Source organism: Pinus tabuliformis, chromosome 2_1, assembly GCF_031772625.1.
Source record: "Pinus tabuliformis cultivar Carrire ecotype Pingquan chromosome 2_1, CPIR1, whole genome shotgun sequence".
NCBI classification, from domain to species: Eukaryota; Viridiplantae; Streptophyta; class Pinopsida; order Pinales; family Pinaceae; genus Pinus; species Pinus tabuliformis.
In genome coordinates, this window is record NC_142299.1 from 412880277 (window position 1) to 412907640 (window position 27364).

At 37.2% G+C, this 27364-nt stretch overlaps 1 protein-coding gene across 3 annotated transcripts in view; it reads left to right on the plus strand.

The window, feature by feature from the left end:
* The window catches only part of LOC149200670 (glutamyl-tRNA(Gln) amidotransferase subunit C, chloroplastic/mitochondrial-like), a 236841-nt gene extending 218971 nt beyond the window's left edge, over positions 1-17870 (plus strand). For all 3 annotated transcript variants that reach the window (XM_089402775.1, XM_089402774.1, XM_089402776.1), the window contains one exon: positions 17621-17870. In XM_089402775.1, coding sequence (XP_089258901.1) covers positions 17621-17702 — 82 coding nt within the window. In that variant the 3' untranslated portion in view covers positions 17703-17870. The remainder of the gene's footprint in view (positions 1-17620) is intronic.
* The last annotated feature ends 9494 nt before the right edge of the window (positions 17871-27364 follow it).

Sequence of the window (27364 nt, forward strand, 5' to 3'; positions counted from 1 at the left end):
GCGTCAACTCACATGACAAGAGTTAGAGAATATTTCTCCAGCTATAATGAGGAGAAAATGGACTTCCAAATAACAATGGGAAATAGGACGAAATGCACTCCAGTAGAGAGGGGTACCATTGACTTAGAGAGGGAGTTAGGAGAAAGCACCAGTGTTACAGATGTATTGCATGTGCCAGGATTGGGTATGAACCTGATTTCAATATCCCAGTTACAAGATAGGGGATATGATGTCCACTTTGTAGGGAAGAAGGTGTTCATCAAACACCAGAACTAGAAGAGGGTGAAGCAGATTGGGGTACGAAGCAACAAATTATACAAGTCGCAATTCGATTCTCTAATGGCTTTGGTTGGCAATAATAGTGGTAGTGGAAAAGACTTGAATGAGTTATGGCATAGGAGGATGGGACATTTACATCTGGAGCATTTAGAATGCTCAAGAGACAGTAATAGGTGTTCTAGAATTATGCATAGAACATGATGATGTGTGCAAGGGGTGCGTGATTAGGAAGTATGGTAAGGCAACATTCCCAAGGAGTGACAACAAATCAGATGGTGTGTTACAACTTATACACTCATATACTTGTGGCCCTATGTCCACTGGATCTCTTAGGGCACATGATTATTTCGTCAACTTTATTAATGATCATTCTAGGAAAACCTGGATCTATTTTCTGAAGATCAAGGATGAGGCCTTTGATCGCTTTAAGGAGTTTAAAGCTCTTGTGGAAAACACGACAGGGAAAAATATTAGGGTGCTTTGTTCAGATAATGGAGGTGAGTACACAGATAGTTACTTCACGGGTTTCTGTGCGAAATAAGGCATCAAGAGGGAGTGGACAACTCCATACAACCCAAAACATAATGGGGTAGCAGAGTGAAAGAATAGGTTTATAGTTGGGGCGGCGAAGGCGATGTTATATAACTAGGATTTTCCCTGGTTCTTATGGGTAGAGGTATGTAACACAACTGTATATATTTAGAATAGAATCCTCACATGGCATTGGGGAAGATAACACCTGAAGAAGTCTTCTCAAGGAAGAAGCCAGGAGTCATTCACTTCAGGATCTTTGGTAGTATAGCTTACTGCCATGTACCAGATGAGAAGCACACCAAGTTAGATCAGACTGCAAACAGGGGGTATTTCGTTGGGTATAGTGAAATGTCCGAGGCATACAAGATCTATGTTCCTAGTAGTAGGAAGATCATAGTGAGACGAGATGTGAAGTTTATGAAGGACAAAACCTTCAACAAGTCTCACGAGATGCCAACAGATGATCAAAGTGAGCCAACAAAAGCTCCATTGGTTCAACAACAGGGGCAACTCCTAGGACCGACACAAGCACAACCACAAGGCTGTCGCAAGCATAGTCACAAGGATCTAGTACAGTTACCAGTACCAACGCATCCTCGGGTGTAGAGGGTCTAATTAGACCGTAGCAGACAGAGCAACAGAGGCAGGATGAGGAGCTAGTTGAGCCTCCCAACACTAGTGGTTGAATCAACAGGGAAGCTTGTCAAACATTGAGATATGGAGAGGAGTTCGTTGGAGCTCCTATGATGAACAAGAGAGAACATAGACAGGCAGACAGGTACCAAGCATTGGTGGCACAGGTTGAATAACCTTCCAACTATTAGGAGGCCGCACAACATCAAGTGTTGATAGATGCCATGGTGGAAGAATATAGCTCCATCATGACAAACGATGTTTGGGAGGTAGTGCCGAGACCTGAGGGGAGGTCAGTTGTGGGTTCTCGATGGATCTATAAGATCAAGTATGCTGCAGATGGCAACGTGGAGAAGTATAAGGCTAGGTTCGTGGAAAATGGGTATGTGCAAAAAGAAGGTATAGATTATGAGGAGACTTTTGCCCCAGTTGCTAGATATTGTTGAAATTTGATGACTAAAAAGTTTTATGCAATCCCAACCCAGTTTTAATTCACCTTATCACTCCCATTTAGTTAAATGCCCTTTCCCATAAACATACATTCAACATATAGAATTTTGGAAATGAAATTTTCAGATTAAAACACATGGGACTATCAACACGTTGAAAATAAATATGGACATAAATTGTTAAGTTTAGGTATGTTCTATGCTTAGAGCAATTTAATTCAATTTTCACAGTTAGCTCAATATCTTTTCCAGATTAGCAATCACATCAGCATTAAAGTAAATTGCATATAGAACATAAACATAAATCATAGAAGACAAGCCAAGACAAGAGGACACAAGATGTGGCGCTAGCCAGGGACAAACCCCAATTTGGGGAAACCCTTGATCAATTCTTCTTATATGTTCTTCAATAGTTCAGTAGAGAGAGACAGATAGATAGTACATTTACAACAGAAGTCAACACTTGGACTTTCTATATAAGAGAATAGATCATATTTACATGAGATCAGTTGAAGGCATGCTGCTTCAACTAATTCTCCAAGGTGACTCCTTCACCTATCCTTGTGCTACATCTCGTCATCATGCTGCACCTCACTATGCTGCACCATGCTGCACCCATCACCACATTGCTGGACCTCATGACCGTGCTGTACACATCATCATGTTGCACCTTATGCTGTCACTGCTGTCCCATGTACCATATTGCACTTTGCTGCACCATGTACTAGCCGTCCCATCTATTGTTTCATGTACTGCTGTCCATGTATTGCATCTTGTACATGTTGTACTGCTGTCTCATTTAGTTGCTCATTCAAGCTTCATTGCTGCTCCATGCATCACCATTCTTGCAGCTTGTCCATTCTTTACCATGCTGTTGCTGTCCATGCTTCACCAAGCTTCAATGTTGTCCCATTTAGACATGTTGTACCTTGCTGCCATGTACTAGCTGTCCCAATCACCTCAAGGCACCCTATAGATCTCAGATCTGCTACATGAAGGATTTGCTGTCCAATGATAGGCATCCAAATCTGCTGTAGGGTATGAGGCACCTCCTCCATGTATCCTACAGCCAACCTGTACCAACCAGCAACATAAAGCAGCCCCAAACAATAAGGAAGAACCTCTGTCCTACTGCGCTTTGTCCTGGGCATATGTGGCCTAGAGAGAGGGCCTCAACTAGCCTTTCGGCCCTCACAAAAGGTCCTCCCACACAGCTGTAGCAACAGCCCTATTCAGTGGCCCTGTGACAGAGATAACCCACACATAAATACTCCAACTTACCTCTGATTTGCTGCGGCCTGATCTAACTAAGAAGACATACCTACGCTGCCCATAAATCTGTCTGTAAGCACCTTCCTAGCTGCTTAGAGCTGCAACCTTCTTCCACAGAGAATCCGCATTTAGATCTGCGGCTAGGGCATACTTAAGGCCTCCTTATGACAACGGATTGGGGCAGCGTATAAGGGCTCCTTTGGACAACGAATGAGGGAAAGTTAGGGCTGCGAATGGGAGGGTCCTTATTGCTGTTAGAGTATCCCTTTTGCTGCGTCTAAGCGCTGTCTAAAACCCTTCCAGGACAGCGTATATATTAGAGCATAATAGGACTGCGTTAGGGTCTGCTGTTAGGCCTCCTTCACCATGCTAGATCTCCCTTCCTTCCTGCGTCTAGGGCTTCTTCATTAGGGCAGCGTAGATCTCTATTAGGGCAGCGTAGATCTCCATTAGGGCAACGTTATCCCTTAGGATCTGCCCCCTCACCAAAACCCAAAGACAAGTAGAGAGGAAGAGATTCCAAGTGAGTGTGTCTAAATGAATTTCAAGGCACCTCTATTTATACTAAAACGTTGAGCACTTGTGGGGTTTATTTGGTTGCTGGCCGACCTTGACGAATTGTCCCATAACACAAGTAAATTCATATCTCCATGAATACTTATGGGAATCGAATGATCTTTAGATCAATCCTACACCTCTCGATGAGAGGGATCCGTGAAAAATATCTGCTGTCATTAATAAGATGACCCACATGGAGTTTGGCCCTAGTTGCCAATTTTAACACTCCCTCTCAACTAGGGAGAACTCCATCCGCTGATCCATATGTTCGACTGTACTATCTTTGCCATCAGTGCCCTGCACTGCCCTGCTTTGCTGAACCATGAAGAAGATGAATTGATTGAGATTGTCTCATACCATTCTCTACTGACCCGAAGTCAGTTCCATATGAAGAGAGTGTCATATCACTCTTACTGACCTGAAGTCAGTTTTATTGATCCTAGATCAATATCACAAGTGAGTGTCTCAAACCACTCATACTGATTCCATATCAGTTTCATTGATCCCAGATCAATGGAGGTCATCCTAGCATAGGGAGTACGGTAGATACAATGATGCGTCCATCGATAGTACTACTATGGTCCCTAACCCCATTTCCCTGCTCATTGATCAAATGAGAGGTACTTCCCATGAGTCCTAGATTGCATGGGTAGGATGCCTCGACAGGAGAACTATCATCCTATCTCAAAGTCACCTTGGGGTATCACAGGGGAAGGCTGAGCCATTCACCCTGTACACAACACACCATTAGGGGAGGGTGAGTTGCCCTATGGTCGTGTGTTGCTCCAGTAATTACCCCAAGCCCCCCAAAGCTCCCAGAGTTCAATTTATGCAACATGCAGGACCCTTATAAGAAGGTCTCTCAACGACTCCAAGTCGTTCGGGAAAGTCACAGATTTGACCTTTCCCTGGGGCTTTGACAAAATGTCTGCGACTTGTACATCAGTCTCAATGTGATGGAGCCTACTCGCTCATCAACGTACCATATCCTAGATAAGGTAGTATCTGATGTCTATCTGTTGGAGCAATCATCGAATACGGGATTCCTCAACAATCGAATCCCCCCTGGTTGTCACATAGGATCACGGTGGTATTCATCATGTGTACAAAGAGCTCACTAAAGAGCTTCCACAACCTGGCGGCTTCATACGAGATCATACTCGTAGCTATGTATTCGGTCTCGACGGTGCTTATAGCAACTGACTTCTGCTTCCTGCGCATCCATGATATTGAAGCAAAACCCAAAGAGAACCAGCATTGAGAAGTGCTCTAGTGATCCTCCACACTGCCTGCCCAGTCAACATTCGAGTAATCATGCAACTTCATATTTCTGGCAGTGTATTTCAATCCATGAGAGATTGTGCCCCAAAGATATCTCAGAAGATTCTTGGCACCAATCCAGTGAGGCTCAACCATATATGAGCTCATCATGCTAACTGCAAAACATATGTCTGGACGGAAGTTCACCAAGAACATCAATGCGAATGAGTTTATGAAACTCAGAGGCATTTCCCAAATCAAGTCCAGCATCACTACCATATAACTTCTGAAAGTTAAGATCCTTGAGGTAGTCACGGGCTTGCAGTTTATCATTCCACATTCGGAATCCAACTCCCTCTTACTTCTGTAAATGAGAGGGTCTACACCTTTCAGAAATAGGTCGTCCTCAGAAGGTGCTGGTATGAGAGGTCTATCATCCACAACCTTCAAACAAAGGTTTGGATTGGCTTCACTCTTAGTGAATCTTAGCTTCATCTAACAACTATCCTCTCATATCAAACCTGGGGTGTTTTGCTTCAAGCCATAGAGGGCTTTCTTCCACCTGCACACATGAGATTCCCGAGCATGAATCTCAAACCCCTCGGGTTGTTCCAAACCTGTGGACCTGCTACATGAGGGGAATGTTCCTCTTGTAAGATTTTCCTTCGGTACATCTTAGACATGTACCTTCATGCTTTTCTTGAATTCAGGCATCCGAGTCACCATCTGACTCACATCGGGTAGAGCCCCATAAGTAGACCTCCGGTGCTATCAACTGACATGGTCCCCAATGGACCATCCTGCAACTTGATACAAATTGCCAACCTTGAACTCAAAGATAAAAGCATCTTTGAAAATTCTATTTCCAAACACATACCTTTCCATCGATGAATGCCACCCTGTGACCTTTGACTTTCAATTGAAAAGTTTAAAATTTTTCGCCAACTTGTTGAAAATGAAGTCAAAGAAAAGATAGGCACTCTCAGGACAGATAATGGGGGAGAATTCACTTCAAATGAATTCAAAACTTATTGCAGCGATAATGGCATAAGAAGACATCTTACAAATGTTTACACTCCACAACAAAATGGAGTAGTAGAAAGAATGAATCACACCTTGTTAGGAATGGTGAGATCTATGTTAACTTTCAAAAAGTTAAGTCCAACATATTGGGCAGAAGCAATTCATACAACTATCTACTTAAGAAACAAATCTCCAACTGCTTCTTTAGACGGAATCACACCTTATGAAGCTTGGTTTGGTTTCAAACCTCGAGTTAAACATCTTAGAGTTTTTGGATCAGTATGTTATGCCTTAGTTCCGAAAGAAAAAAGAACTAAGCTTGACTCAAGAAGTTTGAAATGCACAATGATTGGATATTTTGATGAGAAAAAAGGGTACCGTCTTTTGACCAATGGAAAATTTATTGTGAGCAGGGATGTAATTTTTGATGAAACAGAGAGTAAGAGTGCTGAAGAAATAGAAAGTCTTCTTCAAAAGTTAGAAACTAAAGGTAGTCAAAGAAAAGGAAATATGCAAAGTCAACCAAATTCACCAAATTGGTATGAACTTGATTTTCCTTCATCTGAAGATGATTCATCCAGTCCATCTACTTCAACAACACCATCTGGATCTTCTAGCAATTCATCTGCATCTCCAAGCAGCAACAGTTCTTCTGACAGTGATTCTCCACCTCCAGAATCTTCAACTGATCGATGAACATCAATTTACATTAATCCTCTTTACAATGATGGTGACTTTTCAGAATCTCAAACAAGTGAGCATCAACTACCAAAATGGGTAGTTCAACTTTTGAAAGATGTAAGGCCTGATGAGCAGAATAAAACAGGAACAAGGAAGTCACACAAAAGTGAAGGAAATTTTGCCTTGATAGCAAATGATTTTACTGAACCTTCCACATACAACGAAGCCGTAAAACATAAAGAATGGCAACAAGCTATGATTGAAGAATATTGAGCAGTAATTGATAACAACACATGGAAACTTGTTGATTGTCCTCAAAATGTTAAACCCATAGGATGTAAATGGGTTTACAGAGTTAAGTACAATCAAAATGGAGAACTTGAAAAGTATAAAGCAAGACTTGTGGCTAAAGGTTTTGCGCAGCAGGAAGGCATTGATTATGAGGAAACTTTTGCTCCTACAACTAAATGGAGCACCATCCGATTAACACTTGCATTGGCCGCTCAGAAAGGATGGAAAGTTCATCAAATGGATGTAAAAAGTGCTTTTCTCAATGGGGATTTACAAGAAGAAGTATATATGACACAACCACCAAGTTTTGAAATTGAAGGGCAAGAACATAAAGTCTGCAAATTGATCAAAGCTTTATATGGGTTAAAACAAGCTCCCCGAGCTTGGTATGCAAAAATGGATGAATACCTTAGGAAAGTTGGTTTTCAACGAAGTAAATCTGATGATACTTTTTTTGTGCGACAACAGGGTAAATATCTGGTGATTCTTGTTATGTATGTAGATGATTTGATCATTACTGGAAACAATGATGATCATACTGCATAGGTGAAATGTAGGAATTTACAGGGTAAGTTCCATAGAAAGAATACCAAAAGGACACCGCTCACAACCAGATCTCAAATCAATACACCAGTATTTTTGACGTGGTTAAAACCCTCAGAGTGCAAGGAGGGAAACAGTCCACGGCCTGTCCCAACGTGGGTACTACAGGCAATTTATTAATCAAAGAATGAAAATTTACATAAGCTTCTCTCATGCACGGATTACCCGAACAATGACCCTCCATGCGCTTTAAATAGAACTCATGGACCAATCGGGTGTCAAGCCACGGATCAAGTGTTGGTAATACCGAGGTGAGAGTGAACCGTCGGATCACTACATATCGTGACCGTCGGATTGTAAGTTACAAAATGTACAACGGTAAAGAAACACACTTTACCTAACTCTAACCTAACTCTATACTAGACCAAGTTGAACTTAACTATATCCTATGTGTCGGAATATCCTAACATCCCCCCTTAAGAACAACTTGGGATAGGATTGAAGGATTTACAAATATGACACAATAGGAGAAGGAAGGAGGCACTAGAGCCTATCCCCCCTTAGTGACAACTTCCTGAACTCCAAGCATATATCGAAGTTTAGTGAACTTCGCCTCTGTGAGAGCCTTTGTGAAGATGTCTGCAACCTGATCATCTGTTGGACAATATTGCACTTCAAGAACATGGTCATGAATGAGCTTTCTGATGAAGTGCATGTGTAGTTCAATGTGTTTGCTGCGCTGATGCTGGACTGGATCTTTGCATAGCTGAATGGCACTTTGATTATCACACCAAAGTGTGGTTGGATGCTGCTGCTCAAAGCCAAACTCTGATAGGATCTGACGAAGCCACAAGGCTTCCTTACTAGCTTCCACGGCACCACGATACTCTGCTTCTGCTGACGAAAGAGAAATGGCAGCCTGTTTCTTACAAGCCCATGTAATAGGTCCTGAACCAAGAGTGAAGACATAACCGGCAGTAGACTTCCGATCATCAGGGTCACCAGCCCAATCAGAATCAGTGAAACCAACTAACAGAGGAGCTGCTTTGGCACTGTAATGAATCCCAAACTGTACTGTACCTCGAACATAACGAAGTATTCTTTTAGCTGCTTTCCAATGACTTTCACGGGGGTTTTGCATAAAACGAGCAACAAGGCCAACAACAAAGGAAAGATCAGGACGAGTATGGGTTAAATACAAGAGTTTTCCGACAAGTTGACGGTATAAGGTAGCATCAACTTCAGGAGAAGTACAAGAGACTGAAAGTTTGACTCCAGACTGAAAGGGAGAAGGGGCTGGCTTACAGTCTTCCATGTGAAAATGACGAAGAATATCACAAGCATACTTGGACTGGGAAAGGAAAATACCCTCTTGGGATTGCAAGACTTGAAGACCGAGAAAATAGTGTAAGTGTCCTAAGTCTGTCATTTCAAATTTCTTTTTAAGGCTGGACTTCACATGGTTTATAAGGTTGGGATCACTACCAGTAAGAATAAGATCATCAACATAAAGAACAAGGATGATAAGAGAGTTGCCCACTTTCTTGGTGTAGACAGTATTGTCAGAATGACACCTAGAAAAGCCAGATTCTAAAAGAAAGCTATCCATTTTGGCATACCAAGCCCGAGGAGCTTGCTTGAGGCCATAAAGGGATTTCTTAAGTCGACAAACAAGGCTGGAGTCTGTTTGTATGAAGCCAATGGGTTGTTCCATATAGATTTCTTCCTGCAAGTCCCCATGCAAGAAGGCAGATTTAACATCCATCTGATGGACTTCCCATTTTAAAGAGGCAGCAAGGGAAAGAACAAGGCGGATAGAGTTCATTTTGGCAACAGGGGAGAAGGTTTCAGTGTAGTCAATGCCTTCAACCTGTGAAAAGCCCTTAGCAACGAGACGAGCTTTATGTTTATCAACTTTCCCATCTGGTCCATACTTGGTTCTGTAAACCCATTTACATCTAACAAGTTTGCGTCCCTTTGGTAGAGGAACAAGATCCCATGTATCATTTGTCATCAATGAATGATATTCTTCATTCATAGCTGCTTCCCAATGTGGATGGCCTGAAGCTTCTGCAAAAGTGTCAGGATCATGATTTACTGGAGCTTGAGCCAGTAAAGAAGAGGCTCTTTCAAACTGAGAACGTGTACGTCGCTGATCTGTAGGATCACCGGCAAGATCACCTGCTGCATCCCGAGTAGCACGGACCCATCTTGGAAGTTGAGGATCCTGAGAAGGTGGGGGAGGATTATCATCCTCACTTTCATCATCTGAAGAAGAAATGTTTTCAAAAGTAGAAGAGATAGGAAGAGGTGGCACATCCGCCGGACTAGGCTCGCAGGCCGATTTATTTTCATCAAATTTTACATCTCTTCTAATGATAACATTTTTGGACTTAAATGGAATAAGTCTATAACCTTTTACATCTTCAGAATATCCAACAAAAGTACATTTCTCACTCTTAGGTTCTAAAGCTTTATGCTTTTCATCTGGAATATGGGCCCATGCTTCACTTCCAAACACACGAAAGTGACTTACATCTGGTTTAATGGAACTCCAAGCTTCTTCTGGAGTGATATTCTCTAGAACCTTAGTAGGAGTGCGATTGATTATATAATTTGCACAATTAATTGCTTCGGCCCAAAAACTAAGACTGAGTCCTTTAGATTGCAGCATACAATTAGCCATTTCCTTTAAGGTGCGATTTTTCCTTTCAGCTACACCATTTTGTTGTGGAGTGTATGGAACAGTATGTTGCATTTGAATTCCATTTTCGGTGCAAAAGTTGATGAATGTGTTTTTAACATATTCTCCACCATTATCAGTTCTTAGCTTAAGAATTTGATGTCCAGATTGTTTTTCAACAAAGGCTTTGAAGGCCAAAAAAGTGTTAAATACTTCGCTCTTGAGTTTTAAGAAGTATACCCAAGTGCGTCTGGAGAAATCATCAATGAAAGTTAAGAAGTACTTGCAGCCAGAGAATGAAGCAACAGGAAGAGGACCACATAAATCACTGTGCACAAGCTGTAAAGGGGCTGAGGCGTGCCAAGAGGCACGTTTGTCAAAACTGTCCCGATGATGTTTTCCGAGTACACATCCGGAACAAACACCATCTCTGCAAGATACCATAGGAAGACCTGTCACCATATTTTCTTTACATAGATGCTGAAGGGAGCGATAGTTTAAGTGACCAAATCGCTCATGCCAAAGTTTGCTCACTTCATCATTATGAGCAACAAATACTGAGGGAAGATTGGATGACCCAAAGTTGTGAAACTTATACAACCTTTTGGAATCATCAGCAAGACCAGTAGCTAGAATCTGTTTAGGATCTTTTAGATCCTTGATTACAACATCATGAGGTGAAAATTCAACAATTTTACCTTCACCTGAATGAGTTATCTGATAGACAGATAGAAGGTTGCAGGATAAGGTTGGAACACATAATACATCATTAAACTGACCATTGTCTAGATGAACAGTTCCAGTCCCTACAACATTAAGAGATCTATCATCACCAATATATATATTTTTGGTGTTACAATCATTTAAAGAAGAAAACATGGCTTGGTTTTTGGCCATGTGACAAGAGGCTCCAGAATCAATGAGCCACTCATGAGAATGAGAAGAAGAAGAAGATACATTTAATGCATAACCAGACTGAGATGATTGACAATGACATGCAGAAAGTGCCATTCCGGAAGTTGAAGTTGAAGTAGGCTCCACATGGATGTTATGTTTCTTCATTGCGGCTTCCAAGGCTTCCATCTTCTTAAAGCATTTAGATTCTAAGTGGCCATCTCGATTACAAAAGTTACAATGTCTATCAGTCTTCTTCCATTTGTTTTTATTGGTCTTATCATTTTGCTGAAATGATCTTTCATTTTGAGGCTGAGATGGTTTAGGACCATTCTTTTGAGGATATGACTTCTTAGGATTCTTTGAATTTGGTTGCTGCTGGGCGGCTAACGCTTTCGTGGAAGAGTTTCCAAGATTAAGAAGACCAAGGTGTAAGAGTTTTTCTTGTTCTCTTATTAAGGAATCACAAAAGGAGTCAAAGGAAGGGGCCTTGTAGTCTTGTCCTTGACAAATGAAAGCTTCCCTTGTAGAATGGAAAGTGGAAACAAATACAGAGTAGGCTGGTCCCAACTTAGTAAGGATGGAATAAATAAGGTTACCATCTTCTTTCTTAACTTTAACACCTTCCAAGAGATATCTAAGGGTCTTGAATTTGGACAAGAAATCTTCAATGCAAGAAAAATTATTAGGATCCAAAGTAAGCAGCTCATTTTCAAGTTGATGGGCTCTAATTTCATTTTTAATCCCAAAAACTTTAGCAAGTTTTTCTAATGCTTCATGAGGAGTCTCAAGTTCTGCAATGTGGAATCTAAGATCAGGAGAAATAGACATCCCTATCAAACCACGTGCTTGATCTTGTCTATTTTCCCATTTTGCCGCTTTGTCTTCATCTTTTGGTTTCTTCTCTTGGTTTGTGGCTATTCTGAAGAGACCTTTACTTCTAAGTAAATCTTCCATGTAGGCTACCCATTGGAAGTAGTTAGTGCTGTCAAGAATGACTTGGCATGGACTTTCCATTTTAAAAAAAACTGAAGCTGAAGATGCTGAAAGTAAGTGTTCCAATGGATAGATCTCGAAAAAATAGGCGGTTTTAAAAAAAACGGCTCTGAAAAAGGCTTCCGGATGAAGAAGTTATGGCTTTTTGAAAAAAAAATTGTTGACGTTGCCGGCAAAGTGCGCGAATGTGCGGGAATGAAAAAATCCGCCCCCACAAAATGGAGACTTGAACCCAAGACCTCTACTCTCTTAAAATAGCTTTGAACCAATTGATCTATACAAAAAATTTGAGAGAGAGAGAGAGAGAGAGAGAGGGGGGGGCCTTGGTTTGCGTGCTTGCCTTGAGAAAGCTCTTTTTCCCTACAAAACACAAAACACAAAACCCAACACGAATATGCAAAGAAAAACGAACCTTGCGGCTCGAAGTTAGCTTTAGCCAAAAAACTAGAAATTTAAAAAAAATCTCAAAGTTAGCTTTAGCCGAAAAACTAAATATTTTTCTCAATGTTTCTGATTTTCCGAGATCACACTAAGGTGCAGGGAAAAGAGCATACGCATGAGAAAAATCCTTCCTTTTTGTTTCTGATTTGCCTAGATCGCACAGAGTCGCAGGGCAAAGAGCATACGCAGAAATGAAAGGTATAGATCCGGTTAAAAAAAAAGGCTAAATAAACTGAGACCGAAATAAGCAGAGAGAAAATAACAGTAAACTGCAAAAAAAACACTGTATACCTCCCGATCTGAAAAATGACGCAGCTAGGGCTACCGGAAACCTTTTCGCGTGAAACGAAAGGGGTTCCTCACTGGAACAGATGCTCCGAACGCAACAGAGCAGTCCTCTCGGCCCGAAAGCAGTCAGAAACAACAAATCTAGGAAACGACAGCCGCATGCAGTTCTACCGGCTTCAGATTTGGATCACCAACGGACGCGGCCCTCAAATAGCTCTGATACCATGTAGGAATTTACAGGGTAAGTTCCACAGAAAGAATACCAAAAGGACACCGCTCACAACCAGATCTCAAATCAATACACCAGTATTTTTGACGTGGTTAAAACCCTCAGAGTGCAAGGAGGGAAACAGTCCACGGCCTGTCCCAACGTGGGTACTACAGGCAATTTATTAATCAAAGAATGAAAATTTACATAAGCTTCTCTCATGCACGGATTACCCGAACAATGACCCTCCATGCGCTTTAAATAGAACTCATGGACCAATCGGGTGTCAAGCCACGGATCAAGTGTCGGTAATACCGAGGTGAGAGTGAACCGTCGGATCACTACATATCGTGACCGTCGGATTGTAAGTTACAAAATGTACAACGGTAAAGAAACACACTTTACCTAACTCTAACCTAACTCTATACTAGACCAAGTTGAACTTAACTATATCCTATGTGTCGGAATATCCTAACATGAAAATGGAGTTACATGCAGGTTTTAAGATGACAGATTTGGGATTACTTCACTACTATCTTGGAGTTGAAGTCTTCCAATGTCCACACCATATTTTCATTTCTCAGAGTAACTATGCAGCAGAGGTTCTTCAACGATTTGGAATGCAAGATTGCAAGCTCGTTCTTACCCCCATGGAGCAAAACTTGAAACTTTCAAAATTTGAAGGGGGGGAAATGGTGGACAACACTACTTATAGACAGTTGATTGGCAACTTGATTTATTTGACAAACACTCGCCTTGATCTATCTTATGCAGTCAGTATTCTTTCACGTTTTATGCAGGAACCACGAGATAGCCACTGGAATGCAGCCAAAAGAGTTCTTCGATATATCCAAGGAACAAAATATTTTGGTCTTCTTTACAAAAAGACTCAAAACTTTGTACTTGGTGGTTTTTCAGATGCCAACTTTTCTAGAAGTATTGATGATCGAGCATCAACATCAGGTTATTTAATGAACATGGGGTCAGCAACAGTGTCTTGGAGTTGTAGGAAACAAGCTACAGTGGCCACTTCTTCAGCAGAAGCAGAGTACATTTCAGCATGGAAGCGGCAGGTGAAATTGTTTGGTTGCGCAGAATTTTGCAGGACTTGGGCATTTCTCAGGCAAAAGCTACGTCATTATTCATTGAGAGCTAGTCAGCGATTAAGCTTGCCAAGAACCCAGTTTTTCATTCAAAGACAAAACATGTGGACACCAAGTATCATCATATCAGATCTCTCATTGCCAAGGATGTCCTCAAGCCAATTTATTGTCCTTCAGAAGATCAAATCTCCGACATTTTCACGAAACCTCTTGGCAGAATAAAATTTACTAAGTTCAGGGATGAACTTGGTATCTGTTGTAATGTATCTTTGGATCATAGGGGGGAATGTTAGATGATCCAAAAATAAAATATTATCATAGGTTATAAAGTTAGAATAAAATAATTATTAATTAAATTAATAATTATTAATCTAGAATATTTAATTATTAAATGTAGACATTTAGAATTAGAATATTGTTGTAAAAAGATATGACTCTACAAATGTGTCGTATCTTAGGCTCTAATTTAGGAGAATTGTTAGTAAGTTGTTTAAATAGCTTTTATTGTAAATGGACACTTGTTATTTTATAAGTGATCCATAATTAGAGGTAGTTAGGACATTGAGCTTATAAATAGCTCATTGCAAGAGTGTTTTGTTGTTCGTGTGTAATCTCTTGCAAAATTCCAGATGTAATTTATTTTCTTATTAATAAAATTACGTGTATGAGGACACTTCTGCATTAACATTTATACTTGTGTTGTTATCCCTCTTATATTCATAAATCTATTATATGTAAATAAAATACCTTGTTTTAGTGGTTTTATTTGGGAATCATCAAATGGCAGACCATATAATTTAAGAAACTAATTAAATATGCAAAATGAAGGATTGTCAAACTGTAGACTGTAAAATTTTAAATTTTAATCAAATATGTAAAATGAGGGATTGCTAGAGTTTTCACATTTTAGTTATCACTTGGTGTCAAACTTTTATTTCGAAGTTCTTTGCTAATTGCTGCTCCATATTAAGATTTTATTTTTATTATTTAGTTTACGTCAATAGTCTTGATCAGCTTAATGAAGTATTGTGTTGTTTAACAACTGGAAAGGTCATCTGTAGGTGCTGGAAATGTGTTTTATGTTTTGGAAACATATCCTTGTATGAAATGTGGCTAAAATGTTTCAACAATGTTTCAGATTTTTCATATGCCATACAACTGTTTTAGTTAGCATTTTGGCCTCTAAAATGAAAGAAGTCGTCGAAATAAAAAACAAAGGAATGCTAACCTTGTTCTCTTACAAAACAAGTTAAAATAGAGAGATTGGGCCCAGCTTGATGATATCTCTTTTTTTGCTTTATATCCAAATGTGAAATTCATGAATGATATCTTGAACTTTTTTTCTTTTTTAAATTTATCTACTAATTCTATTAATGATATACGAAAAGAACAACAGTCAGGCTATGCCTTCCAAAGGAAGCAGAGCCACAGTTTTCAAAAAATATAAAGGTGTTGTTTTAGATTAGTATTAGCCTTCATGGGTTCATCACAAAGAGCTAAAACATAGACTGCACCGTCCTATATCTAAGCCAAACAATGTGTATCTGCTTAGCAAGCTTGGCATGAAAACCTGCCAGACTAACAAACATGAGTAACAAAACCTATAATGACCAAGAATATTTCTTAGAGCCTGAGCTAGAATTAAGTTTAATGAAAGTGGAAAGTGATTCCCATTCCCTGTTTTCATCTTCCTTGCTGCAGTTGTTCCTCCCAGGCCGTCTTACTTTGTCATAGAATGTCTTTCTGTGTACTCCTGTTCTTCACGATTGCTTTAGCACCCCATACTGCATTTGTTAGGTGCTCATACTTCTTGTCCAATTCATCTAGTTTGTTGAGAGTTTCCCACTCCTCAAAGCTTCCAGCTTCTAATTTACTTAGCATATCAGAGCATCTCTGGCTTCAACAGTCATAGCTGCATAATTTTGAAACTTTCCATGTGCTAGTGTAAGCCAACGGTGTTTTGAAACATAGTGTTTCTACTCCTAGTAAATCTTCTATTAGATACCTACTGAGACATTTCTTTTTCCACTTTGTCATTAGAGGTCTATTCCCTGCATTCTCTTATTCTGACTTCTATTACTTCCACTTTTATCCTAACCTCAGCCAAGAATTTGCTGTTGTAAGCTTCTATTGGAAGATTTGACTTAGAGCTGGAGGTAGCCTTGCAATTTCTAGGCCTACCTCTGCGTAGGTCATGGACTGGTTCCTCTGATTCCTTTCCTTTGTTGTTGTCCATCCTTCTAATAATTCCCCGAACAGAGAGACAGATGGAGCACCCACATCTTGGACTCATGCTTACACTTGGGCTTCCAGTAAACAAAAAGAAGTGCAGATGAAGGTGAAACGGACGCTTAGAACTTCAACTGACACAGCTCTTGAATGAACCCTTATAGGTTATAATCTCCCATTCAGTCTCTGCCAACATAGCTCCTTTCCCTTCAATGATGAACTTGTTCTCCTCTATTAAGTCCCAGATCATAGGACATTTTGGACAGGAAGGAGTGCATCATTGCTTAAAGAAGCAAGGATGCATCACTGCCCCATCCTCATCAATTCCTAGGTCCTCTTCGCACACATTGTGGCCTCATTTGCTGCGCATCAAGCATACTCACATCATTTTCCTTTGATACCTCATCTGAGGGATTATATATATATATATATATATATATATTTTTTCTTTTCCAAAGAAAACCCATGGATATTGGGTACTTGCATTCTCTGGACGGTAGCCAAAGTAAACTCATCTAGCCAATTACAACCCCTTATTCATTAGAGATATTTAGTGAGGCATGCAACAAAGGCAATAGACTTGTCAGATTAACCTTGAGGCCTCTTGCATGAAACTCGAAACACTCATCACTCAGCCTAGCCCACCAAGCTGTATGTGCGTGTATTTAATTTAAGTTTCACCAGCGACTTTTCCTTTGTTTTTCTCAAATCACTACGAGTAGTTGAACTCTATATTGTATCGATCCAGCATTATTTTAAGAAAGTTAAATCACCATTTGTTTAGTTGCAGGTTAGTTTAGATCTTTACGGCATTCTTTCTTTTTACTTGAGAAATAATACTTTGAGATGTTTATAGATCAAACTTAAAATAAAATTGTATAAAATTACTAAACAAGGCTACGGAATCCAATTTATTTTGACTTAAATTATTATTACTTTTGCTGTAGGTTAGTCTCTATTTTTGCTTAAGAAATAATAGACTTCTATAGATTAACCTTGAAAATAAAATGATGAAGAAACACTAAAAATTCGTTGGATTACTTAGATTTTTTTTTTTTTTTAATCATCAAGTCATTGATGACCTTTTGTTTATCTACTTATGCATTGAAGATATCAACCTTTTAAATAAAATGATCAAAGAAACACTAGAAATTCGTTGTATTACTTATCAAACTTTTTAGCATCGACTCATTCATGACCTTTTGTTTATCTACTTATGCATTGAATTTCTATCTCATACGTTATAATATTGTAGGGATGAAATGATTGCTGCGGTGCCAATGTTGGAAGAACCTTTCATCAAGGTTCCAAAAATCCTGAAAAATAACATGGAGTAATTATTTTTGTATCTTGTGGAAACCTTATGGGTTTGTTTTGCTACACAAGTACAACTTTGTGAAAAGCCTGTATGTTTGTTTTGTCTTATAACTTCATTTTATTTGAATGAATATACATTGAATTAGTGCACATTCCATATATAAGATGACACATCTTGCTTTTAGTTATCTCTTGCATTATTTACAGGCAATTTAAATTTGTGGGTTATTACATGTTTTTTTTTTAAAGGAGAGTTTTTAATTTACAAGGTTTACCTCAATTATTTTACTGCATCTTCTAAACATAGTTTGATTTTTTTAATGATATTGTTTTTGTGATGTATATTATTATTGGATTAAAATAAATCTATTGTAATGTAATTTGAATTAAATTTTAGTAGATGCAAAAGATGTAAAAAGGAGAATTTCAAATAGGAAATATAACCCAATTTTTTGAAAGAGACCATTTAAGTTAATTTTTATTAGATCTAATGGCTGTAAATAAGAGAAAATTTAAATAAAAAACACAATCTAATTTTGTAAAAAAATATTAACATCTCATTTGAACACTTGGTGACTATAACGAATATTTATCCTTTTCATCTCTAGCCATGAAATTTTATGGGAAAGAAACCTAATAATCATGAAATGAAAATCTAAGAGTTGCAAGGATGACCACAATAATGAGAAGAATTAGGAATACACTATTAAAAAAACGAATAATCATGGAAAAATATTTGAACTACACATTAATTTGTAAAGTTCTCTTTGAGACAATACATTCTCAAAGGTCTTAGGAGGTAAAAGGTATAGAAGTGGGCCTTGTGTGCTCAATTGTATTTGGAAACAACCTTCTAATGAATATCAAATTAATTAGGTTATCCTATTCGTTAATGTTCACCAAAACGCTCTAGTGAACCAAATAATTAGAGAATTTGATGCAAATATATGAATAACATTTATTACCATCAAATGCAGGTGTGTTGCTCATTAATAATTTTTTTTTTTACTCTACATCAAGAAATATCAATGCTATACTTTAAATAACACTTGCAAAATGCATAGTGATAGTTGCAATGTGCATAATTAATGACAATATAAAAGCAAGTTTTATTAAAGAAATATTTTTATTTTATTTTTAGCAAGTTTGTATTATATTATAAATAAAGGTTGTCCCAACCATAACCATAAGTAATTACATTGTTTGGATTAGCAATGAAATTGCATGGTTTTTATCATTTTATTAACCATAACAAAAAATATTTTTTTATTAATTTGCACTTGGTGGTGTGGCAATCTAGCAGGTGTACAAAATTTGAACATCAAACCAAGCTCTAGTCTTATCTTCTAGCCTAGTATCTAGCAAGAGTCCATTAAGGAAGTCTACTATATTATGACTTCTACTAGGATATGTCCTCCAATATAAGCCTAAAATCTTATAAAATTTTACCTCCATGTAGAGTTAACTATGAAATTGATGTTTGTTAATCCTATTCCCTTGCTTTGACTTTAGAGAGGGAGGATTAGCATTCAAATCAGGGACCGTGAAATTCCAGAACTAACGAAGCTATTAGAAGTAGAGAGACCATCTTGGTTTGATACATGCCTTGCTGAAGCTCCATAATTTGATTTCTAAGTATACCAATTTCATCTTCGGCCTTCTATGACTGCACCCTTTGATCTACCAAGATTTCCATTATCAATGAGAAACCCCTTGCTAACTGATTATATTCGAGCTACAATTGAAGGATTCCTTTTGCAGGAAATGAATCTCTTGATCCATGTGATGTTGTTGATCCCCACAAAACATCTCCCTTATCTAATTCGCAACCCAATTATGGCTACCAAGAAAAGTGATACTTGCATGCCAATAATTCTTATTATGCAAACTATGACACTATGAGATTGGTGATAGGAAAAAGCTTATTGCGAGTGGCAATATAGGCAGGCTTGCTCATCAACCAACCACAAGTGGAGCTCAAAATCACCCTTATTGTCTAGATAAGAAACCAAGGAAATGTTGCCAGCGCCTTCTTTCAATGTTGCCACAAAGTATTAACCGACATCCCTAACGTATGATGAAGACTATCTCCACCCCACATTTCTAACGAAATTCCCATTTAACATCAAACTTGTCCATGGAGCATGCCAACTCTAGAGAGTGTAGAGATATGTCAAAGCCTCTCCATTGAAAGCTTAATATGGCCCCATGAAGGCCCCTACCATTGCCTAAGGGAAATGGAAGCATGTGTCTCGCATGCTTACCATTACAATAGTATACCACTACCACCTGAACCATCGAGTCGATTAAACCTCCAAGTGAATACCAGTGTACCAACTTAATGTACAAGAGCATTGTCGCCTTCAAGAGGAGCTCATGTCTATTAATTTGCATGGAAGTTGATCTATGATATTCTTGAGCCTCCACATGCCCCCCGCCCTCCCCCATACAAAGGGACAAGTATGTCCCTCTCCATATAAGACCTTTTCAATGGACCATATGAATTAAGGGATTGGGAAACTACCCACCCTTTCATTTACAACAAGGGTGCTAGGTTCCAATGATGTTCCTTAGTTGTTGTGAAATTTGATTTATGATTGTTATGCATGAGGACATGAAATACATAATATTTTCTCATACATTTCAACAAAGAATGAATCCTTTTGAGAGTGATAAATAATATTAGATTCTTAGGAGAAGAACTTAGATAGATATGTTGAATTATGATGCGAGAATATCCAATGATGATTTGAAGCCCTTGGAAAAGGGCACGAGCCTTTGCTTGATTATTCAAAGCACACCTTAGACTCCAAGAATAGGATAGTTCTTCTTGTCCTCCAAAGTGAATAATCAACCCCCTAGCTCTTACCACCCCTTCCAAGGTTTTTATCATTACCATCATAATATCCCATCAAAATAGATGCTTCATGCATAAAGAACATCTTTTCCATTTATTTTGATTTGAGTGGCATATACTTTGAAGTGTGCTTGTGGTCCTTTTACATTTCTTTTATTTTCTCTACTACAATTGTCATCCTTTCGAAGGGACCAAATGAGCTTGATTCTTATACTTTAGATACTTGAAAAGTGTTGAAGGTAAACACGTATTCCACTAATTGTCTCTCTCAAAAGTTGTCAAAGAGACTCCTTTCAAGTGACTTTATCAATTCCCCTTATTGGTCCTCCCTAATAGGTGTCACATGACCAAGTGGATCTAAATATATTGATTTTACTTTCCTCTTTCATGCATTATTTTTGGTTGGTTGCTTCAATTTTGTTTTCATGATCTACTTTTAGGATGGGTTTTTAAGTTACCATCAGGGGGTGATATTCTCCAACACCTTGCCACTAGGTTGGTCCATGACATTGCTTTTCATTTGATTCAAAATCTGTGTATGTGTGTTCCATAATTATGGTAACTTTCTAGGCAAAAAATCATTGCCACAAACTTGGAGGGGCCATTTCAATAAAAGATTATGAAATCCACTAAGTAGGGTAAAATTGAAAATTTGTTCATTTGGAGATCAACTAAAATTGCACAATTTCCCTAGTGGTTCATACACGTTTAGATATTTCCCATGGTCGAGAGAGCACCTTAAATGTAGTCTAAATGAGAAAATTATGGCCTCAAAAGTTGACTTATGCTTTTGACCATCATAATATAATATTGATTCGATGTTAGCTTCCATTTACTCACACATGGAGCTAGTGTTATGTGGGACTTAGAAGAAGATTCTAGAGGGTCTAGAGTCCTAAACCTAACTAGGTGGTGGGATATGCAAAATCCTAAACCTAATGCTAATATCTCTGAGCAAATGTTAAAATTTCAACCACTATGGGGTTCCATTCTTGTGTAATGATTTTTTCTTGCATAGTTGAACGATTTAAAGGAGTGAAATATTAGAGCAAAATAGATAAATAAGAGCACCTTGTAGCAACCTATTATAGGGCATAATGTATATTTGTGTCATAGTGGGAAAATCTTTCTTTATATCTTGGATTGTGAATTTGAGAAATGGAAGAGTAATTCGTTGTACTTATTTGTAGTTGGAGTTTTCACCTTCATGAGTTTCTCCAAAGTAGCTTTTGTTGTTTAATGTATTGGTGGCATTTTCCATTCATTATCGTGGTATTTATAAATTTCTTAGTTATTTTCCATTTTAAAAAGTGACATTCTTCTAATATTATAACTTTATCATAAATAATCACTATATGGTTGATGGCTTCTCTACACTTTTAGTAGCATTTTAAGATTTGTTGTGACAAGTTGCCATATCAATTGTACATAACCATTTATAGATCACATTATGTTATTTAGGTTTTTTTTTGAAGACTTGTGGGGTTTAGAGATCAACATAAGGAAGGATGAGAAAGCTTATGGTAGAGAAGTATGATGTTGCAAAGGATGATTGGGAGGAGTGAGTCACTAACACTAGAAACATAAATGCACGAGATTTTCATTAGTATGGAAATATTGATAGCAACCACAAAGATCAATTTCATATTCTTCTAAGAGAATGTGAATTCTAATGAGGACTCAATCTAATGGAAAACATGAAGATAAATAAGTCCTAGAGAAATAAAGTTTTAAGCTCCAATAAAACATATTCTTAACTTTTGTTCAAATTAAAAGGAAAACACCATGCCTTTTGAAGATGAGGTTGATGCAAACAATTTAATCATAATTGCAATAAAAGTTATTTGGATGTGCTTGATATAAAAGAATCTAAAAATAACATTTGCTTGAATGGTCATGCTTAAACTTGGTGGGAAACCTACATGGAGGGTTATGAACATGAATAAAGGACAACCAATTGATACATAATAAACACATTGGCTAGGTTCTCCTAAAATACATGGAAAAAGTGGAAGGGAAAATACCATAATATTGACTTGCCACTATTGAAAGAGCAAAGATCCAAAATAATTGTTGCCATAATAGAGATGGTGGCCACACCAAAGACCAATTTTGGAATCTACATCCCTAATTACATTTCAAGAACAATAAACATCATACCAAGATGAAGAATCTTCGATGCATGGATGCAAAAATTGAAATAGATAACAACTTAGATGTAGATGTAATGGTTGTCTACTCTAAATGCATACGGAGTCAAACATGAGCAACCTCCGTAATAATGAAGAGACGATGGCAAAACTCTTCCATATCAAGATCCAGGCTAAGAAACGAATGTAAATGCTCTATTTGACATTAGTTTGCAAGCCAACTTCATAGAAGAGCTCATGAAAAGTATGCTTGAATTAGAGGGTAGATGACCATCCTTACATACCCTTTAGGATGGGTGAACAAGGATGTGAGCTAAAAGCTACCAAATAATGTATGCTTAAATTTTCCATTGGTGCATGTTTCATCGATGAAGTGGAGGTAGATGCGGGACCACTTGATGTATGTAGTGTAGTATTAGGAAGCCTCTATATGTATATAATGAATGCTATATTCATGAGAATAGTTAACTGGTATTGTTTGATCAAAGATGGTAAGTCCTTCACAAGAAATTCACACAAGCTTTGTTTGGTAAGTACCAATCAAGGCTAGAAATTAATTAGCTCAAGCAAGACATGTAGCTTTCTCCTTGAGATTGGATCATCAAGGGTGTACAAGAGAATAGGGAAATAGAAATTAAAAGAGGTTATGCTTATGCATGGGAGGACCATATTAACTAGGAGTTAGGAAAAATTCTAGTAAAAAGGCAAGACCAAGCGGTATTATAGGCAGAAATTGATGAAAGTTTTCCTCATGTCCAATAAAATGTTTCTGGTGCCAAAGACCTCACAAAATGGGGAGGTATGATCCAAAATGAATTATTATATATTTTGTCATAATTTTGAGTAATTTATTGTGTAATGTATTAGCGTTGTGAGATGATAGGGCCCATTTTCAAGACTAACCTTGAATTTTTTTGAGTAAGACCCAATCGTATATATATATATAGTTTGGGGCTTCAAAATACTCTTTTTGGGGGATAATAGCAATAATCATGTGTTAGATTATGACTAGGGTTAGCGCACATCCAAACATTTCCAATGGTCCAAGAGCACATCAAATGAAGTCTGCATGATAAAGTTATAGTTTATGGATGTTGATCTATGCTTTGACCATTGCAATGCTAAGTGGATACCACTAATTTCCATTATTTATGTAGATCTCGAGGGTCCAAAACCATAATCCTAATATGGATTTAGGGCATGTAAAAACCCTAATCCAAACCCAATGGACTATTAGGAGATATAAAAACCTTAGTTACAAGGAGAAAAAGGGGTTCCATTCCTATTATAATGTTTTATTATTCCATATTGAGGAGCCTAGTGTTTAATGTTTTATTATTCCAAATTGAGGAGCCTAGTATTTATTTGCTCCACAATGGAGCAAACTTTCAAAGTTACATTGTAGGTATAAGAAATAAAGAGCAAGGTGCAACATGTTTTTGTTGTTGAATTTCCACCCTTATGGATTTCTAAATGGTACATCTTGTGGTCAATTTGAAAAATGGCATGCTCTAATAATGTTATTAATTCAATGAGAACTATAACGTCAAAATGAGAACACTAGCAAAAAAATCCCCCTTTGTTTGCACAAAAAAAATCATGAAACCTAAAAATGGTGATGTTGCATCACCATTTTTCAATTTCAGGTTAAAATTCTAATATTTTTCAGCCATGGCATTAAAAACAAAAATCGTGATCATGGAAAACATCAAAATTCCAACAATTTTTCAACCATGGTGTTAAAGATCAATTAGCATGACTCCAAAAAACTTAAAATTCTAACATTTTTCAACCATTGAATTAAAATCAAATTTTACAACTACAATAACCTTAAAATTTCAACATTTTTCAACCATAGAATCATAATTCAAATATCAACACATAAATCAAAGATTTATTACTTTGAGCAATTTTTTAAAGAGTAAAGTATGACTTTTTTCGAGATCTTAGCTTAAAACAACTTACCTATTTTTCAAGGGGCTCTAAAAGTGCATTATTTTTTTTAACTATAGCTTGTACAATCATCAATAGTGTACACAAGATCATGAAAAGTACCCTTATAAAAACGGAATGTATTTCTCAACTAAAAACATGAAAATTTTATTTTAGAAAAACAAAAATTAAGTAATTAAAAAAAAAAACTTTTCAAACCAAGCTTTATTTTAAAATCATTAAAAAATAATTAAAAATGAATATTTAAAGCAATTTTAAAAGAAAATATTAAAAAATGCAATGAGTATTTAGAAAATATTATTTAAAAAGGAAAAAGAAAAAAATGATAATTAACCAATAATAAAAAAGAAAATAATGTGTGTAAACATCAAAATAAGTAAAATATATGATAATGATGAACACCCACTAAGACCAATATGGTTTATGGAACCTTAAGAAGGTAGGAAATTAATCAAAATTATTTAACATATTAATTCTATGTTTCAAGGGAATTGATAGAAGCATTCCTAGATCACCATAGTTTTGTTGCCTTAATAGGTCAAGAAGGTCGGTAGTATGACATGTATTTTGAAAATTCAAATGGATTTAACCATATGCTAGGAAGTCTAAGAGAAAGTGTTTTTCATCTTCAACCCTCTTAGTATTTCACAAGTGATACTTTCGTTCTTTCCATAACATTTTTGGAGTGGACCAATGCCCAATTTCACTATGAAGCTCATGAGAAGAAATTTTTGTCTTAGAAATGTTCATTTTCTTCTTAACACTAGTTAAGACCGATAAATAATCATGATTTCTATGATTGAGGTTGGTCACATTATAACACCTTAGACTCTTTTTTCTTTCTTACTCTTTATTGCTCGGTAACTTCTCCTTAAATTTGGAAGTAATAATATTTTTAATATTATTCTTATTTTGCTTGATAATCTCCTCCTTTATCCCCCAATGGTCTAGCCAAGATTGGGCATCCTTATGCCATCCTCGCTTGAGCTGAAGGTGGGGGTTTTAGCTAGAGTTAGAAACAATTTTAGGAAACCTCTTGGCTTACATGTTGTATAACTTTGTCACATACATGATATACCTAATCATAACCATGCTTTCAATAGGGGAAAGACTAGCTTCAATCAGGAGGATAGAGTAGGGAGTACATCCTTTAATCTTTAGGTTGTAGGTTTAGAATTCTTTTTTATTTGTTCAATCTTCTTCCATGATTCTCTAGATATACTGCAAGCCCAAACATCATATCCATATAAAATAATAGGGTTGACAAGAAGTCTCAAAGATTAAATTTTTGTTTTTTAATCCCAAATCCAAAGATATGTTGACTTACAATTGTTTTCAATCCCATAATAAGCTTTCTATCCTCTAGTTATCCTTTCCTCAATGATATAATCCCATTTGAGCTAATGATTGGAGTCAATTCTAGATATTTGTATGAACTTCCTCCAAGTAGCTATTATCATAAATAAATTGTCATAGTTAATCTTTTTGGATTTAATTTTCATGACTTTAGTATTGTCAGTGTTAACAATCATACCCACCTTGGAGAAAAAACCTTGGTGAAATTTTAGTTAATAGTCGAGATCATCATGGCTATTTTCCAAATGAATAATATTGTTAGCATAAAGGAGAAGAGTTATGATGATACTAGTGAGCATGGGGCCAACACATCTTGCATCTTCTAAATATTCTTTAAGCTTACCAATATAAATGCCAAAAAAGGGAAGGGATAAGGGACAACTTTGTTTGGCTTCGATATTGCATTTGATTTCTTCTAACCAACCCTTAATGGTCTTAAGCTCGGCAAGAAAGATCTTGTACAACCTCATCACAACAACCCTCAATTTGGGAGGGTTGGACCAAAAGCATTTGGAAAAATAAAAGTGTCTGTGTGTTTGTGTGTGTGAATATATATATATATATATAGAGAGAGAGAGAGAGAGGACATACAAAAAGAAATAATAATTAAATAAGCATATTTAAATAATAATAATAATAATAATAAAATACATATTTAATTAAAAAATGAAAAAAATAATAATAATTTAGAAAACGTGCCCTTGGAGCATACAATAAATGGTGATGGGGTGCTTTGTTAAGAGACTCCGTGGTGAAAATTTCACTGATTCAAAACCCCATGGGAAAAAAATTAGTCATGCTAAGGGTTGGTGTGGCCCAAGCTCGATGTGATCCTTGGGTGACTTTGATGGCTTAGATACCCTTGGTTTGCCGTTTACATCACAATTTAGGTGTGACAACCATCTCATGATTCACATTACCCAACAAACGAATAAAATAAATATAAAAAACACTAAAAAAAATCTATTTAAAAAAATTGAATCCCCAAAAAAAATAAAAAACATAAAGAAGTGAGAAAGAAAAAAAAAAATAGGAGCTCATGGAGCATGTAAGGTGGGGGAGACTGATGCAGCATCACACACACACACACATAAGATATGCCCTAAGGGTTAGCTCAATTGGTCAAGTTCTTGTCGTTAAAGGAACTTGCTAATGGGAGGTCATGGGGTTAATTATCCTCAACACTCTTGGTGTTAGGCTCTGTTAATAAATCGACAAGATGTGCTCCCTTCGGGTGGATTTGCCTGGATAGTTTTTGTAGACATAGCGACCATCGATCTCTAGTGTTCATGATATATATATATATATATATATATATATATATATATATATATATATAAATTTTATAAAATTTAAAAAATATATT